The sequence below is a fragment of the Hylobates moloch genome, unplaced genomic scaffold (assembly GCF_009828535.3).
Source record: "Hylobates moloch isolate HMO894 unplaced genomic scaffold, HMol_V3 SCAFFOLD_10, whole genome shotgun sequence".
Taxonomy (NCBI): Eukaryota; Metazoa; Chordata; class Mammalia; order Primates; family Hylobatidae; genus Hylobates; species Hylobates moloch.
This window is the reverse complement of record NW_026652285.1, coordinates 99,763,856-99,782,595: the sequence shown is the minus strand read 5'-3', so window position 1 is coordinate 99,782,595 and position 18,740 is coordinate 99,763,856. Positions and strand designations below refer to the sequence as shown.

Sequence of the window (18,740 nt, the reverse complement as noted above, 5' to 3'; positions counted from 1 at the left end):
AACTCACTGCAACCTCTGCCTCCTGGTTCAAGCAATTCTCCTGCCTCAGCCTCTTTTAGAGAAAAGGGCAAAGCTAGAAACCCTATCCAAAATTAGAAGCCAGAATTAACCTGCGTCATTGACAAAGGATTTCAACATTTTTTTTTCTAAAATTTGTACCTAATTGTTATAGGAACAGAACTCTGTTCACATAATCACCATTTTTTTCTTTTTTCTTTTCTTTCTTTTTTTTTTTGAGATGGAGTCCTGCTCTGTCGCCATGCTGGCATGCAATGGCACGATCTCGGCTCACTGCAACCTCTGCCTCCCAGGTTCAAGCGAGGGTTCAGCCTCCCGAGTAGCTGGGATTACAGGCACCCACCACCACACCCAGCTAATTTTTTTATTTTTAGTAGAGACAGGGTTTCACCGTGTTGGTCAGGCTGGTCTCGAACTCCTGACCTCAGGTGACCCGCCCGCCTCAGCCTCCCAAAGTCCTGAGATTGCAGGCATGAGCCATTGTGCCTAGCCATACTCACCAATTTTATGTAAAATTGCTTTGTTATCTTTGTGTACAATGGGTTTGCTTTATTTCAGAACGTAAATTCTGACCATGCTGCATATTGATTTTTTTTTACCTTTATGCTTGCTTCTAATTAAAGGTGGGGGAGGGGGATTATGGAGCCACTTGCATAAACAAGGGTTCCGGCAAAATGATGCAAAAACTTGGTTTCTATAACACTTGGGGATTTTATCTTCAATGTGTAGTATTCAAATATACCATTTTATTTTACTGTTATATTTATAGAGATGGGGTCTCACTATGTTACCCAGGCTGATCTTGAATTCCTTGGCTTAAGCAATCCTCTCATTTCAGTCTCCCAAAGTACAAATGTAACATTTTAAAGAATACAACCTGTAACATTCTATTCTGTATTTCACCTTTTAAAAGGATATCGGAAAGAAAAGATATTTACAGAATAATGAAGAAAGTTATTTTTTGCTAACGTTGCAAGGAAATGCCCACCAGGTTTTACAAAGTTAACACTGATTGTGTCGTCACTTAACTGCTCCAAGTCTCCATTTCTTACTCATGGGTAAAATGAGATGTTGACATTAGAGGATCCCTGTGGGTCCTCCTAGCCCTAAACATCTCGAGTACAAGTATCAGAACCTGTACTGCATGGGTACAATGAAGGTGTTATGATGAGCACCTTTTAAAAATTTGTTTTATTTGGGGTTCAGTTTTCATAACAATTTTCTTTTGGTGTAATAGGTGAGATAAGGTTTTACAACTAGATTCCTTAGTAGGAGTATTTCCTATATATCAATGAAAAGAATGGGGAGGGGAAATAAACAGCTATGGTGCCCAGCAAGAACACTACATGGCCAAAAGCATTCCACAGCGAGCGCGCGCTATGATAGGAGAGAATCACTGGAAAGGAAACTAAATTTCCACCATTTTATTCTTTTTCCTTTCTTATCCTCTCCTACAGAGAAAAGCCCAGTTTTAATCTTCACTTAATCCCCAAAGAGATAGCAAAAGCCACAGCAATCCTTACACATTTTTTTGTTATAAAGAAATGACCAAAATATTGACAAGGCACTGTTTTTCCACACATATCACCAATCTTATTTAGCACTGTGGATGCCGTTTTGCAAATGTCACCCACCATCAGCCCTCGCTCCGCTGCGGCCGCCACTCTCCGCCACCCATTTTTAAAAATCCATTCATGTGGTGCTTTCATCCAAACCCATGAACAACCATTTCCTCCCTGCCACCGTGGTCTGAGCTCCTGAAGCGTTTGGCCACGGCAGGGCCGAGCCCCGCAAGCAGGGAGATTGCAGACTGCGGCGCTGGGCGGCGGACACCGAAGCTCTCCTCATCTGCCGAGTGATTTCAGGGGTTCAGGACCCTGAGAAGTCCCCGCCCTGGAAGCCAAGCCCCGGGAAGGGGAGGAGTGAGGTGGCCCCGGCCCAGCAGAGCTCAGCCTCCGGAAAACAGGCGTCTCCTCCCCAGGCCGAGCCACTGCGCCTAGTCTCCCAGGTGGGTCTCGCAGCCAGGGACCGCGGCGCGGCCCGGGGCGGGGGAGGAGGACGCAGGCCAGGATCTCGCTCGTCACGACTCACCCAGGAGGGTGGGGAGGAGGAGGGGCTGCAAGAAAAGGGACCGGAGTCTGGGCGCTCAAGGAATAAAGACGAGGAAGGGGAGAGGGGACTGAGGGGAAGATAACGGGGGTGAGGATGGGGGTGTGGGGGAGGGTGACGGGCTGCAGGGGGTAGATGCGAGATGAAGGAGAGGGACGGGTTTTGGGGGTGAAAGGGGGGAAGGGGGGTGGGATGGGGGAGAGGCGGGATGGAGAGAGTGGGGTGAGGGAGGGGTGGGGGAAGGGGGAAGGATGAGGCGAGGGGAGAGAAATGGGGGTGAAGGGAAGGGAGGGAGGGAGGGATGGAGGGGAAGGAGGATGCAGGGAAAAGGGAAGACAGGGACGGCGAGGAAGGAGGATGGGGAGGGAGGAGGGCGGGCTGCAGGGGGAGGGCTGGGGTGAAACGTGAGGTGAGGGAGGGGAGAGCGGGGGAAGCCTTCCTCTCGCGCGGGCGGCGCCTGAATAACGGGAACCCACGGACCAGGAGCCTCAGGCCGGGGGCGCAGGGCTGGCAGCCCGCTCAGAGGCCTGGGCGCTGCCGGCAGGGGCCGCGCGGGGCTCCTCGGGAGCCGCAGTCCCCGCCTGCTGGAAGGACCCCGGCTCCACTTACTCTCTCCGACCACAGCTTTGAGGCCAATGGGGGCCATGGCGCTGCGCGAGTCTCCCGGCTCCGATCTCCTCCTCCCGCGACGCCTGCGGACCCCGCCGCCTCCTCAGGTGGGCGCGCTGGGCCGGCCACAGCTCTCCGCCCCGCAGCCGCGCTAGGGACCGACTGACGCGCTGACTGGGCGCGGGGGCGCGGCGCGAGCCAGAGCGAGGCTGTCCCGCCGCCGGCGCGCGCGGGGGCGGGGCCAGCCGGGGGCGGGGCCTCGCGCCGGCCGTTGGCGTCACCCACTCGCCTCCGCCAATCGCACTGCGGCCCGGAGGTTCAGCCCCGCCCCCCGAGATGCGGCTGGGCGCCAGGCGGCCGCTGGCTGGTGCCGAGCCGCGCCCTCCCCCTCACCTCACGCGCCGCGCGCGCCCGGGGCGCTGGGTACCCAGTCCTCATCTTTCCCCTCCGTGCTGGGATCCCTGGCCACAGGCTATCGACGCGCTCCATCTGCCTGAAACCCCGCTCGGGTCCTGTCTTTCCTCTTTCTGGGAGCTTCCGTTTTTTCCCTGCCCACGGAAGGAGCTTGGAGGCGAGATCTCTTACTAGCAGCGCCCACTCCCAGCCGCAGCGAAGCCAGGGTGAATCCACCCACAGCACCTCCCTCTCGCTGGGCACCTGCATTCGTGCATTCACCAACACTGAGTTCTTGTGTCAAACTCCGTGCCAAGCACATCAAATCTCATCAAATCCTCCAATCGTTGGGCACTGCTTTTTATTTTGTTTTGTTTACACTCCTCTTAGCTCATACCTATGGGCATTATTTTTAATCTCCATTTTCCGATGAAAAAACCAAGTCGCGGAGATATTGGAAATAGCACTAGACTTACCTTCACGCAGCGTAGCATCCGTTAGCTAATGTTCAGTATTCTGTCACTTTTATGTGTAAGCCGTTATTCTGTCCCCTGGAGCTACAACCATGTACAAGGCAAAATCTCGTCCTGCTTATGGGCGCTCAGAGTTTAGAAGTTTCTAACCCCCAAATCTGATACGAATATACTGTGGGACCGACTCTGGTCTCAGTATCTCCTTCCTGGAGTCCATATTTACTAAAGCGGTCCCAGGTCAGTTTTTGCTCGACTTTCTTTGTTAATAGGAGATACTGCTTTTCTTTTTCTTTTTCTTTTTCTTTTTTGAGACAGAGTCTCGCACTGTCGCCCAGGCTGGAGTTCAGTGGCGCGATCTTGGCTCACTGCAACCTCCGCCTCCCAGGTTCAAGCGATTCTCGTGCCTCAGCCTCAGAGTAGCTGGGATTACAGGCGCCTGCCACCATCGCCCGGCCAATTTTTTGTATTTGTAATAGAGACGGGGTTTCACTATGTTGGCCAGGCTGGTCTCAGATACTACTTTTGAAATATAGGGGAGGGCTTGCTTTTGGCTTCAGAGTAACACAAATTGAGCCAATTAAAAATAAAAAAGAATAAGAGAGCTAGTAGTAGTAAAAATTAGTGAATATTCATTAAATATTTGGAATACATTTGAGCTAGGTTTTTAATCTTCATATTATTAAGACGTGTAATAATATTTTACAGATGAAGAATTGAGATTCAGAGTGGATAAGTGCTTTATTAGTAAATGACAAAGGAAAGATCCAATTCTAGGATCTGAATTCTGAACCATTATTTTATACCGAGCAAAAAAAAAACTGCTGAGAACTAAGGAGGAATTTTCCAAAGTCACAGAAGCCAGTGGTGGCTGAGCCAGGACAAGAGGCTACATGTCCTACTTCAGTCACCAGCCCCAGGACAAGCAGATTTGACCATCTTCTCACCACCACCCCAATCTACCCCCAACAGAACCTTCAGATGGGTTCAGAGAGAGAGAAGGCGTTAATGTGTCAACTCTCTATGTCTGGGCCTTGCCTTTTGCCCAGGAAACATATTGATAGCCCCTGGGCGCATTTGGAGGAGATAGTGTGTAAATGTGGGGAGACCTAGGATGCACTGGTAATGCCACATGCTTCCTCCTTCACTAGCTGGCACATATCGGCAGAGACTCCACAGTTTCTGTATCTGCCATGAAAATATAAATTCAAAGCGGGAAAATTCCTTAGCAGCTAAGGAGTAGGAATGGCCGAGGGCTCCTCTTGTCACTCATCCAGTCAGTGGGTCAACAAGCGTTTATTGAGTGCAGCAAAGATCTGGGCCACGTGCTGTGGGTAAGATGGAGACAATTTCTGCCCTCAAGGAGCTGGTATTCAGCTGAGGGGACAGACAGGAAACAAGGTGTTACAGCATTGAGTGAGTGTTCTGACAAGTGCTGAAGCAGATGGAGAAGGGGCTGTGAGAGTGGACAGCAAGGCACCTGGCCCAGTGGACTGGTTGGGGTACAGTCAGAGCTGGCTTCCTGAGATGGGAAAACGGTGGTAAGAGGGGCCTGGGAGACTGTCTAGGCAGATATACAGTAGGTACAAAGACCCAGTGGCAGAAAGGAGTTTGGCTCTTCCAGGAACAGAGAAGGGGCATTGTGACTAGAGAGGAGAAAGCCTGAGGGGTAGGGCTGGAGGAAGAGCCCCCAGGGGTACGCCTGGATGCAGGGATCCAGGACTTCTTAGTGGCCTGGGATCCATGTGCAGAGACCTTCTCAAAGGTCACAGCAAATAATATATAGTAGCTTCTTATTTTCTGTAGAAGGAAGGACCAAAAAAAAAAAGCCTTTCCTGCAGATGTGTACCTGAGATGTTCACTGGGGATGACAAAAATCAGAATGGATTTTTTTTTAAGTAGCATGATTGAAAGATAGAGCAGGGTGACAGACTGTGAATTCACCCAGGAATTCAGGTTGGGAGTGCTGATTTGGCATCCAAGACCTGGTTGGAGACCTCTTGACATCTTTGAGCCTTGGTGTCCCCATCTGTGAAACGGGGACAAATAAAACTTCCAGGCCTCTCTCCCAGGGTGACTGAGAAGCCAGCAAAATCAAAATGATCCACTTGAAAGTGTAAAATACGGCCGGGCATGGTGGCTCACGCCTGTAATTCCAGCACTTTGGGAGGATCACAAGGTCAGGAGATCGAGACCATCCTGGCTAATACAGTGAAACCCCGTCTCTACTAAAAATACAGAAAATTAGCCGGGAGTGCTGGAGGGCGCCTGTAATCCCAGCTACTCGGGAGGCTGAGGCAGGAGAATGGTGTGAACCCGGGAGGCGGAGCTTGTAGTGAGCCGAGATGGCGCCACTGCACTCCAATCTGGGCAACAGAGCGAGACTCCCTCTCAAAGAAAGAAAGAAAGAAAGGGTGAAATCCTCCCTCAGCTATCACACAATACTACCCTTTGCTCTGTATTCTTAATTTGCATTTACTGGGAGTTTGATACATGCCAGGCACTGTGCAAAAAAAGCTCTCATGAATTTTCATTGGATTCTCACTACTGCCCTATGAGGTCGGTGCTATTATTATCTCCACGTTCCTGGGGCGCAGACAGATCGTCACTTGTCCAAGGTCACACAGCTCTAACCGCTGAGCCAGGACTCTGACTTCCTGATGACCAGGGGAGAACGTCCAGCGCCCAGGGTGCAGCCCCAGTGCCCAGCCCTAAGGTGAGGTTTGGCTGTGTGGACCGCTCGTTGGGAGAGTATCAGCAAAGAGAATCAGCACCCTCGGGAGTTTGGACCCAGGCGGGTCCGCGCCCCCGGCCCAGGCCCAGCGCCAGGGCCAGCCGGGGTAGCAGCCGCAAGATGCGCAGGGCTGGTCGGCGGCACCAGGCAGCGGGCGCTCAGGTGCGCCCACAGCTGCGCATGCGCGGCCTGCAGCCTCCGCAGAGCCGGGTGCTGGCCCAGCGCTGGGGTGGGAAGACTACTGCGATTTACGCACGGGTCACGTGGCGGCGGGGAGTGCTCCAGGTGGGCCGACCGCTGCGGAGAGGAGCGGGGCAGAGGCTGGCGATCAGGACAGATGGAGAGGGAGCGGCCTGGGGAGACCGAGAACCAGGAGACAGAAATAGCAATGGAGCCAACCAGCGGGAGAGAGGCCACCCCTCCACCGGACCTACTGAGTCCTTAACGCGATATCACAAGCTTGCCCCCCCACACACATACACACCTGGAGCCTGTTGCAGAGCCCTGGGCCAGTCTGGGCCGCTTCTCCAACAGCCTCGGGCTTCACCTCCCTCCCTTCTGCTTTTACGCTGCATCATCAGCTGCGGTGTTCTGTGTTCACCCATATCCCCTTCTCCTGGCCTCTGGGCCGTTTGATTCAGCGACACTCCTTTAGGAGCAGTTTCTAAAGAATTCAACAAGATAATATTTATAAGGTACTTTATCCAGGACTGGGAACCTGGAAAGGCTCAAGTGAATGTTAGCTATTAATATCCTTCTTAAAAATGACACATCATTAGGCTGAATTAAATCACTGCTAAATAGATAGGTATGGGTTATGGAGAGTTCAGTCTGTGTCCCGCGTATTTGCTGCTAGATTCATTGGCAAGAATGAAAAGTAATTGTTTCTGTCGCTGTCACCCCCGCCCCCACTACCATGCATACATCTACAAAGAGCGGCTGGGCCTAGAGTACTTAAGTTTGAGACATCCTTGCACTCAAGAGTGAATTAACCGTTTTTGAGTTTGAGGCCACACTGCAGTATCAAAAAGGCTTTGTTTTCAAAAGCCCAGGAGAGGGCCTCGACTTCAAGGGACCGCAGAGGCCGGGGTAATGTAATAGCACAGATAGTAGCCAGCTGCAGAGCACATGACTTGCCCAGAGGAGTAGTGCTTGCTTAGCTCCACTCAGTGGTTTCCCTGCAGCAACTGAGGGTCTAGAATGTAGAAATTATGCAACATCTCCCAATGTTTAGGTGTGGCAATGGATTTTTTTTTTTTTTTTTTTTTTTTTTTTTTTTTTTTTTTTGAGTCAGAGTCTCACTCTCTCGCCCAGGCTAGAGTGCAGTAGCATGATCTCCACTCACTGCAAGCTCTGCCTCCCGGGTTCAACCGATTCTCCTGCCTCAGCCTCCCGAGTAGCTGGGATTACAGGTGTGTGCCACCTGGCTAATTTTTGTATTTTCAGTAGAGTCAGGGTTTCACCATGTTGGTTGGCTAGGCTGGTCTCAAACTTCTGACCTCAACTGATCCTCCCACCTCGGCTTCCCAAAGTGCTGAGATTTCAGGCATGTGCCACTGCGCCAGGCCAGCAATGGATTTTTTTTTTTTTAAAACTGTAACACAACCCCAGGAAATCCTGAGAACATGTGCCCTGCATTTTAAAAGATGGTAACACCATACTGCCCAAACAAAACGCATATGAGAACCACATTCATCCCCATGCTACCTGCACGTAAACTCTAAGGAACTGGAATACTTCCTCCCAAAGTGAGAGGTCGGATTCCCCCAAGGGCAAAAAGAAGGAGCAGCAGATGCCCAGAGAGGCAGTGATGTTCCTCCACTCATATAAAGTCCCCTGGTGAGCAGGGTTTTGGACTAGGGGTGGGGATGGTGTAAATGCCTGGGCACCAAGCACTAGGACTTCAGTCTCTAGGGCCACAGAGGGGGTCCTTCTGCTTAGCTAGGCTCTGGGGCAGTGCATATAGCCAGTAGGGCCAGTCCCTTTTTCTTGGATTGGTAAGCCCTGTAGTGGAAGCTTCTGAGAGCGGCTGATGTGGGCAGCTCCATTTTGCCAAGACTGTGTAAGCCCTTGAGTCCTGGTAGAAGCCCAGGAACAAAGAGGAGTCACTGGGGAAAAAAAGCCAGACATTAGAAGACTCAGTGACCTTAGCCAGTGGGAGCTTAAAGCGGGTTTTATCCAATTAAAAAAGAAAGAAACATGGCATTTTTTACGTCTTGGGTATCACAGAAAAATTCATACCTTTTAACAGATTAAATTATTATCAAGGCTGGGCATGGTGGCTCATGCCTATAATCCCAGCACTTTGGGAGGCTGAGGTAGATGAGTTGCTTGAGCCCGGGAGTTCGAGACCAGCCTGGGTAACATGTTGAAATCCCATCTTCACTAAAAATACAAAAATTAGCTGGGCATGGTGGTGCATGCATGTAATCCCAGCTAATTGGGAGGCTGAGGTGGGAGGATCGCTTGAGCCTTGGAGGCTGAGGCTCCAGTGAGCCAAGGTTGCACCATGGTACTCCAGCCTGGGAGACAGAATGAGACCCTGTCTAAAAAATAAATAAATAAATAAGTAAATAATTGTCAAATCCCAGAGGAAAGAGTTTTCATTCCAACTGGGGAATCTGTTTTGTTCATATATGTTTTGTTTCTGGCCATTTTGGCATTTCAGCTGAGCCTGGAGGCTGAGAAGAGAGAGGGGTTCAAATCCAATTTTTGTTTGTTTATTTATTTATTTATTTATCTTTTGAGATGGAGTCTTGCTCTGTGGTCCAGGTTGGAGTGCAGTGGCATGATTTTGGCTCACTGCAACCTCTGCCTCATAGACTCAAGCAATTCTCATGCCTCAGCTACCTGAGTAGCTGGGATTACAGGCATGCGCCATGACGCCTGGCTAATTTTTGTATTTTTAGTAGAGATGGGGGTTTCACTATGTTGGCCAGGCTGGTCTCGAACTCCTGACCTCAAGTGATCCACCCACTTCAGCCACCCAAAGTGTTGGAATTACAGGCATGAGCCACCACATCTGGCCCAAATCCAATTTTTTTAAAAAGAGTATAAATAGGCCAGGCGAGGTGGCTCATGCCTGTAATCCCAGCATTTTGGGAGGCCGAGGCGGGTGGATCACAAGGTCAGGAGCTCGAGACCAGGTTGACCAATATGGTGAAACCCCGTCTCTACTAAAAATACAAAAATTACCTGGGCGTGGTGGCACATGCCTGTAGTCCCAGTTGCTCAGAAGGCTGAGGCTGGAGACTTGTTTGAACCCGGGAGGCAGAGGTTGCAATGAGCCGAGATTGTGCCACTGCACTCCAGCCTGGGCAACAGAGCGAGACTTCATCTCAAAAAAAAAATACAAAAATACAAAAATTAGCCTGGCTTGGTGGCACATGCCTGTAATCCCAGCTACTTGGGAAGCTGAGGCTGAAGAATCACTTGAACCTGGGTGGCAGAGGTTGCAGTGAGCAGAGATTGTGCCACTGCACTCCAGCTTGGGCAACAAGGCGAGACTCAATCTAAAAAAAAAATTAATTATTTGTCAATTAAAAATAATAAATAAATAAAACATCTTTAAAAAAGACTAGACCCATGCTTCCCAAACTATGCATAGAGGCATCCTTGTGTACCATACCACATTTACAGGAGCATGATAGAATATTTAAAATTTTTACTTTATCTTTTTTTTTGAGACAGGATCTCACTGTCGCCCAGGATGATCATAGCTGACTGCAACCTCAAACTCCTGGGGTCAAGCGATCCTCCCACCTCAGCCTCCTGGGTAACTGGGACTATAGGTGCATGCCATCACACCCAGTTAATTTTTTTTTTTTTTTTTTTGAGATGAAGTCTTGCTCTGTTACACAGGCTAGAGTGCAATGGCACGATCTCAGCTCACTGCAACCTCCACCTCCTGTGTTCAAGCGATTCTCCTGCCTCAGTCTCCTAAGTAGCTGGAATTACAGGCGCAAACCACCACGCCTGGCTAATTTTTATACTTTTAGTAGAGACGGGGTTTCGCCATGTTGGTCAGGCTGGTTTCGAACTCCTGACCTTGTGATCCGCCCGTGTCGGCCTCCCAAAGTGCTGAGATTACAGGCGTGAGCCAGCATGCCTGGCCATTTTTTTGTATTTTTTATACAGACAGGGTCTCACTATGTTGCCCAGGCTGGTCTTGGACTCCTGGCCTTAAGCAATCCTCCTGCTTTAGCCTCCGGAAGTGCTGAGCTTATAGGTGTGAGCCACTGTGCCCAGCCAAATATATATATATATCTATATATATATTTTTTTTCTTTTTCTTTCTTTTTTTTTTTTTTTTTTTTTTGAGACGGGGTTTTGCTCTTTCACCCAGGCTGGAGTGAAGTGGTATGATCTCAGCTCACTGCAACCTCTGCTTCCAAGGTTCAAGCGAGTCTCCTGCCTCAGCCTCTTGTGTAGCTGGGATTATAGGTACCTGCCACCACGCCTGGCTAAATTTTTGTATTTTTACTAGAGACGGGGTTTCACCATGTTGGCCAGGCTGGTCTTGAACTCTTGACCTCAGGTGATCCACCTGCTTCGGCCTCCCAAAGTGCTAGGATTACAGGCGTGAGCCACCATGCCTGGCCCAGCCTAATATTTCAAACTTTGGAGGGAAACACAGTTATACTCATCTTTGGGTGAACAGTGTGAAAACAGCTAGCTGGAAACACAATTTCAAGATTAAGCTCTACAACCTTGCTTTCTGTGGTATTATATCTTTGTAATATTGGGTTTTCAGCAATCGATGTGATGATGTTACTGGAAAAGAGTCTCAACCCAGACCCTAAGAGAAGGTTCTTGCATCTCACCCAGGAAGGAATTCAAGACATGTTGCAGAGTGCAATGAGAAGAGATAGTTTATTACAAGCTACTCTGGGCTGGGCGTGGTGGCTCACACCTGTAATCCCAGCACTTAGGGAGGCCAAGGTGGGTCACTTAAGGTCAGGAGTTTGAGATCAGCCTGGCCAACGTGGTGAAACCCTATCTCTAATAAAAATACAAAAATTAGCCAGGCATGGTGGCATATGCCTGTAGTCCCAGCTACGCAAGAGGCTGAGGCAGGAGAATCGCTTGAACCCAGGAGGTAGAGGTTGCAGTGAGTCGAGATAGCGCCATCGTACTCCAGCCTGGGCAGCAAGAGCGAGACTCCATGTCAAAGAAAAAAAGAAAAGAAAAAAAGAAAGCTACTCTATTACAGTCAGGAGGGTGTCCCGAGAAAGCAAGAGGAAGAATGCCCTGTCTTTGTTTAAGTTATTTCTTATAAGGGGTCTTGTCTATGTAAAAGCTAAGCCAAGCCTTTGTCTACGTGCGGGTGAGCAGACAGCAAGACAAAATTTATTACTCTATTGATTTAAACTATCCTTAACATTTTAGTGTGTGAGTACATCAAAGCATAGCTATAATTATCTTGAAAACATATATTGTTATGAGTATTGGTACATCTAAACTATAAACATCCCATGACTATGGGTCGTGACCAGCAAGAAGTGTGCTTTGCTAGTTTCAGGATGGAGCTGAATTTAAAGTGGCGTCACTCTGGCTCTCCTAGGCTCTTGCTTCCCTAACAAAGAGAAGCAAATAACTCAACTGGTCGAGGTGGCTCAGACCTGTAATCCCAGCACTTTGAGAGGCCGAGGTGGGAGAATCACTTGAGCTCAGGAGTTCGAGACCAGCCTGGGCAAAATAGCGAAACCTCATCTCTACAAAAAATACAAAAATTAGCCAGACATGGTGGCACATGCCTGTAGTCCCAGCTACTTGGGAGTCTGCTAAGGTGGGAGGATAGTGTGAGCCAGGGAGGTTGAGGCTGCAGTGAGCTGAGACTGCATCACTGTACTCCAGCCTAAGCAACAGAGTGAGACTCTGTCTCAAAAAAAAAGGAAGAAGAAGAAAATAACAAATTACTCATGAAAATCAATGTGGAACACAAAATGAGAGTGTTGGCCAGGTGTGGTGGCTTACACTTGTAATCCCAGCACTTTGTGAGGCCGAGGTAGGAGGATCGCTTGAGCCCAGGAGTTTGAGACCAGACTGGGCAACATGGCAAAATCCTGTCTCTGGGAAAAATACAAAAGCTAGCTATTCACTGACTACTTGCATGTTAAAAAAAAAAAAAAAAAGGCCGGGCTCGGTGGCTTACACCTGTAATCCCAGGACTTTGAGAGGCCGAGGTGGGCAGATCACAAGGTCAGGAGTTCAAGACCAGCTTGGCCAACATGGTGAAACCCCATCTCTACTAAAAATACAAAATTTAGCCGCGTGTGGTGATGTGTGCCTGTAATCCCAGCTACTCAGGAGGCTGAGGCAGGAGAATCACTTGAACCCGGGAGGCAGAGGTTGCAGTGAGCCGAGATGGCGCCACTGCACTCTAGCCTGGGTGACAGAGCAAGACTCCATCTTGAAAAACTAATAATAATAAAAAATAATAAAAGCTAGCTGAGTGGCCGGGCGCAGTGGCTCACGCTGTATCGGACAGGTGAGGCAGAGAATGGGGACCGAGGGGAGTTGCAGTGAGCCGAGTGCTCTGATCCAGCCTGGAGACAGGCAAGCTAGCTGAGCGTGGTGGTGTGTGCCTGCAGTCCCAGCTACTAGTAAGGCTGAGGTGGGAGAATCACTTGAGCTGGGAGTTTCAGGCTGCAATCAGCCATGATCTTGCCACTGCACTCCAGCCTGAGTGACAGAGCAAGACCCTGTCTCAGGAAGGAAAAGGAAGGAAAGAAGGAAAAGGAAGGAAGGGAGGGAGGGAGAAAGAAAGAGAAGGAAGGAAGGAAGGAAGGAAGGAAAGAAAGAAAGAAAGAAAGAAAGAAAGAAAGAAAGAAAGAAAGAAAGAAAGAAAGAAAGAAGAAAGAAATAATTGGTATCTGATGTGATTCCAAGATTCCAAGAAAGTACACTTATCCCATTAACTAAGTAATCATGGTGCCTTTCTCCACTTTGTGCTGCTAAAACAGAATCCCATAGACTGGGTAATTTATAAATAACAGAAATTTCTCATAGTTCTGGAGGCCGGGAACTCCAAGATCAAGATACTGGCCGGGCGTGGTGGCTCATGCCTGTAATCCCAGCACTTTGGGAGGCCAAGGCGGGTGGATCACGAGGTCAGGAGATCGAGACCATCCTGGCTAACACGGTGAAACCCCGTCTCTACTAAAAATACAAAACAATTAGCCGGGCATAGTGGCAGGCGCCTGTAGTCCCAGCTACTCGGGAGGCTGAGGCAGGAGAATGGCGTGAACCCAGGAGGCGGAGTTTGCAGTGAGCCGAGATTGCGCCTCTGCACTCCAGCCTGGGAGACAGAGCCAGACTCTGTCTCGAAAAAAAAAAAAAAGATCAAGAAATTGGCATCTGGTGAGGGCCTTCTTGCTGCATCATCCCATGCAGAAGGGCAAAGAGAGGGCAAAGAAAAGGGGAGAGAGAGAAAGGGAGAAGGAGAGGGGGAGGAAACAGAAGTTAGGTGTTTTTTTTTTCTTTGTAGAGAAAGGGTCTTGCTATGTAGCTCAGGCTGGTCTCGAACTCCTGGCCTCAAGCAATCCTCCCACTTCGGCCTCTCAAAGTGCTGGAATTACAGGTATGAGCCATCACACTCAACCCTGGTTAGCTATTTCTTTTGACCTAGGAATGCTATGAAAAAAAATCACTGAGACCTAAAAGCTGCTATGTTTGGGCACCTGTGGCATAGGCAAAGAAAGTGTGGTGTAGTGGCATTTAGCAATATTTATTGAGCACTTACTGTGTGCCAGTCATTAATCTAGGCACTGGTGATACAGCAAGGAACAAAAGAGAAAAATCCCTGTGGACAAGAAGCTGACATTCTAGAGGGAAAAACAATAAATATCTCAGCGATGGGTTAGGACATAAAAAAATAAATAAATAAAAATCAGAACAATAAAAAGTCAATAATAAACTGACTTATTCATTAGTCAGAGCGTGGGCTGAGCGTGGTGGCTCAGGCCTATAATCCCAGCACTTCAGGGTGTCGAGGTGGGAAGAGTGCTTGAGCCCAGGAGTTAGAGACCAGCCTGGGCAACGTGGCAAAACCCTGTCTCAACAAAAAATGTAAAAATTAGCCAGGTATTGTTGCACATGCCTGTAGTTCCAGCTATTCGGAAGGCCGAGGTGGGAGGATCACTTGAATCCAGGAGATCAAGGCTGCAGTGAGCTATGATGGCACCACTGCACTCCAGCTTGGGTGACAGAACAAGACTCTGTCTCTCTCCCAATATATATATATACTCAAATGAGTATATATGTATGTACTCATTTCAACCTCACAATCATCCTGTGAGGTAGTTACTATTATTATCCCCATTTTACAGATGAGGAAACAGCCATTTGTCCAGGGTCACACTGCCAATAAATGATAGGGCAGGGATTTAGACCCTGGTGTGTGGGAGATGAGGATGGAAGTGGAATGCAGTACGCTGTGGTTGGGACTTCATTTCTCTCTTCATGAGAAACCATGGAAGGTTTTCAAATATAGAAGTGACATTTAGCCCAGGCATGGTGGTTCATGCCTGTAATCCCAGTACTTTGGGATGCTTATGAATAGCTACTGCACTCCAGCCTGGGCAACATAGTGAGACCCCGATCTCTTAAAAAAAAAAAAAAAAAGATATTGTGCATGAAGCACTCAGCACATAAGAGTTCTCAGGAAGTGGTAGGTGTTATTCCTTTTTTTGTTTTGTTTTGTTTTGTTTTTGAGACGGAGTCTCGCTCTGTCGCCAGGCACAAACTCAGCTCACTCTGTGCAGTGGCACAAACTCAGCTCACTCGACTCACTCTGCCCACTGAGGCAGGCGGATCACCTGAGGCCAGTAGTTCAAGACCAGCCTGGCCAACATGGTGAAACCCCATCTCTAAAAAAATCTCTACAAAAATTAGCCGGGCATGGTGGCAAGTGCCTGTAATCCCAGCTACTTGGGAGGCTGAGGCAGGAGAATGGCGTGAACCCAGGAGGCAAAGGTTGTGGTGAGCCAAGATTGTGTCACTACACTCCAGCCTGGGTGACAGAGCTAGACTCCGTTTAAAAAAAAAAAAGGCCGGGTGCAGTGGCTCATGCCTGTAATCTCAGCACATAAGGAGGCCGAGGCAGGCGAATCACGAGGTCAAGAGATCAAGACCATCCTGGCCAACATGGTTAAACCCCATCTCTAACTAAAAAAAAACAAAAATTAGCTGGACCTGGTGGCACGTGCCTGTAGTCCCAGCTACTTGGGAGGCTGAGGCAAGAGAATCACTTGAACCTGGGAGGCGGAGGTTGCAGTGAGCCGAGATTGCACCACTACACTCCAGCCTGGTGACAGAGGGAGACTCCGTCTCAAAAAAAAAAAAAAGTGACATTTAGTTATTCATCTGTTTAACATTCAATAAATAGTTATCATATGCCTGTGTTAATAAAGAAAAATAAAACACCAGTGTTTGTTCACCTGGTAAGTAACCACAAGACTTGGGTTTTGATTAATAGGAGTTTTATTACTTGGTGCAAGTAAGGAGTGCACTGGGAGTATTCTCCAAAGCAATGTCTCCCTGAAGGAAAGTAACAGGAGGGTTTTAGGGGCGACAGAGAGAGGAGAGGGTGAGTTGTGGCATGTAGAGGAGGGGTCCCAGTTGCGCAGAGTCAGTGTGTCATCATGCCAGCACATGAGTCTGCTGTTAGGGTAAGAAGCTATAGCTCCTCCGGGTGGAGACTTCAGTGTACTAATGAGGAAAGTTCACTTGAGTTCATCTATAAGTTGCCAGGTGTCTGTCAAGAGCTGGTTTAAACCAACAAGGTGGCCGAATTCTACAGGGTTTGGGGAGGAACAGGCCGCAGGGAGGAAGGCTGTAAAGCAGGCTGATTGCTCAAGTTGATTAAATTCCTAGAATCCCTGGGGTCCTGCTGCCTGCTTACACCTGCTGTGTGCCAGGCACTCTGCCTGTGCCGAGCACTCCAGGTTGAACTTACAGACGTAATCGCGCCCTCAGGGACTTCCAGTAAGGCAGGCTGAGCGCTCTGCCAGGGGTGCAACAGAGAATCTAGGAGGACAGATGGGGACATGCAGCCCAGCCTGGGACCTCGAAAGGACTCTTGGGGAAAGGCAAAGTTGAAACCTAAAAGCTGAGCTAGAATTGGCAGGTTGAGGAGGGGCGTGGGAAGCAGAGAATATTCTGAGCAGAGGCAACAGCATGAGTGAGGAAGGCCTAGTGACCTGTGATCTGGCATGTTCACGTTGGCACAGCCCACTTGGCGGCAGAGTGGAGGCTGGAACAGAAGTGAAGGGACCAGGGTGGGAGGCCCCTGGGAGGCTGGTGCGAGAGTTCAGGCTGGACACTGTGGAGTCCTACCCTGGGGGCAGGAATGGGAGGGGCTGAACGTAATTGAGACGAATAAGAATACCTCTTGGCCGGGTGGTGGGTAGCTCACGCCTGTAATCCCAGCACTTTGGGAGGCCGAGGTGGGTGGATCATGAAGTCAGGAGATTGAGACCATCCTGGTCAATACGGTGAAACCCCGTCTCTACTAAAAAACAAAAATTAGCTGGGCTTGGTGGTGCACACCTGTAGGTACTTGGGAGGCTGAGGCAGGAGAATCACTTGAACCTGGGAGGCAGAGGTTGCAGTGAGCCGAGTGAGCCAAGTTTGTGCCACTGCACTCTAGCCTGGTGACAGACCAAGACTCCATCTCAAAAACAAAACAAAACAAAACAAAACAAAACAAGAATAACACCTACCACTTCCTGAGAACTCTTATGTGCTGAGTGCTTCATGCACAATATCTAATTTTTTTTTTTTTTTTTTTTTTTAGAGATCAGGGTCTCACTATGTTGCCCAGGCTGGAGTGCAGTAGCTATTCACAAGCATAACCATAGCTCACTGCAGCCTGGAACTCCTGGCCTCAAGCAATCGTCCCACCTCAGCCTCCAGAGTAGCTGGGACTACAGGTGGGTGACACTGCACCCAGCAGCACAAGATCTCATGATGATTTCTATGCATTTTCTAGGTGAGGAAACAGACATGACACATCCTGGGGCATGCATGTAGCAAATTCCAGGCCAAACCAGGACTTGAGCCTGGTGTTTCTGAGCCCAAAGCCTGGACTCCTTCCACACAGCTCTGTTGCCTGTCTAGATTTCAGAGTCATTTTGAGCCAGACACAAAAGTATACATTATGATTCTATGCATATAAAGTTTTAAGAACAGTCTATGATAAAGGAAATTAGAATAATGATGGTCTCGTGGGGATGGAGGGTGAAGAGTATTGACTGGGAAGAGAGATGAAAGGGACTTTGGAAATGCTCTGTGTCTTGATGTGGGTGGTGGTAACATGGTGCATATTTATGTAAAAATTCATGGAGCTGCTCACTTAAGAATTATATATTTGGGCTGGGCGCAGTGGCTCACGCCTGTAATCCCAGCACTTTGGGAGGCCGAAGCACACAGATCACCTGAGGTTGGGAGTTTGAGACCAGCCTGACCAACATGGAGAAAACCCGTCTCTACTAAAAATGCAAAATTAGCCGGGCGTCGTGGCGCATGCCTATAATCCCAGCTACTTGGGAGGCTGAGGCAGGAGAATCGCTTGAACCCCAGGAGGCAGAGGTTGCAGTGAGCCGAGATCGTGCCATTGCACTCCAGCCTGGGCAACAAGAGTGAAACCCCATTTCAAAAAAAAAAAAAAGAATTATGTATTTTATTGCATGTATATTATACTTTGATCTTTTTTTTTTTTTTTGAAGAGCCTCCTGGAAGAAGTGCCATTAAAGGCAAAGCTTGAAACCATTTTGGATAATTGTTATAATCATATATGGAATGTATATGATATATCAGACATACCATTTATTGGGCACTTATGATACATGAGGCACTGTCCTAAGTGCTATGCATAATATAATTTTTGCAGTAGTCTTGGGGAGGCAAATATAGGCATGCCCATTTTACAGAGGAGAAAACTGAGGTTTCAAGAAAGCAGGGACAGGCTGGACGTGGTGACTCACACCTGTAATCCCAGCACTTTGGGAGACCGAAGCAAAAGGATCACTTGAAATCAGGAGTTTGAGGCCAGTCTGGCCAACATGGTGAAACCACTTCTGTACTAAAAATACAAAAATTAGCTGAGCGTGATGGCGTGCACCTGTAGTCCCAGCTACTTGGGAGGCTGAGGCAGGAGAATCACTTGAACCTGGGAGGTGGAAGTTGCAATGAGAGGAGATTGCACCACTGCACTCTAGCCTGGGCGATAGAGCAAGACTCCGTCTCAAAATACATACATACATACATACATACATAATAAAAATATAGGCTGCCGTGTGTGGTGGCTCATACCTGTAATCCCACAGTTTTGGGAGGTCAATTTGAGAGGGTCACTTGAGCCCAGGTGTTCAAGACCAGCCTGGGCAACATAATGAGACACCCGC

The 18,740-nt window shown here is 48.8% G+C and overlaps 1 protein-coding gene across 2 annotated transcripts in view; it reads right to left on the bottom strand.

Moving 5' to 3' along the window:
* The window catches only part of STXBP1 (syntaxin binding protein 1), an 80,566-nt gene extending 77,607 nt beyond the window's left edge, over positions 1 to 2,959 (bottom strand). For both annotated transcript variants that reach the window (XM_032165184.2, XM_032165183.2), the window contains exon 1: positions 2,737 to 2,959. In XM_032165184.2, coding sequence (XP_032021075.1) covers positions 2,737 to 2,773 — 37 coding nt within the window. In that variant the 5' untranslated portion in view covers positions 2,774 to 2,959. The remainder of the gene's footprint in view (positions 1 to 2,736) is intronic.
* Positions 2,960 to 18,740: the final 15,781 nt, after the last annotated feature.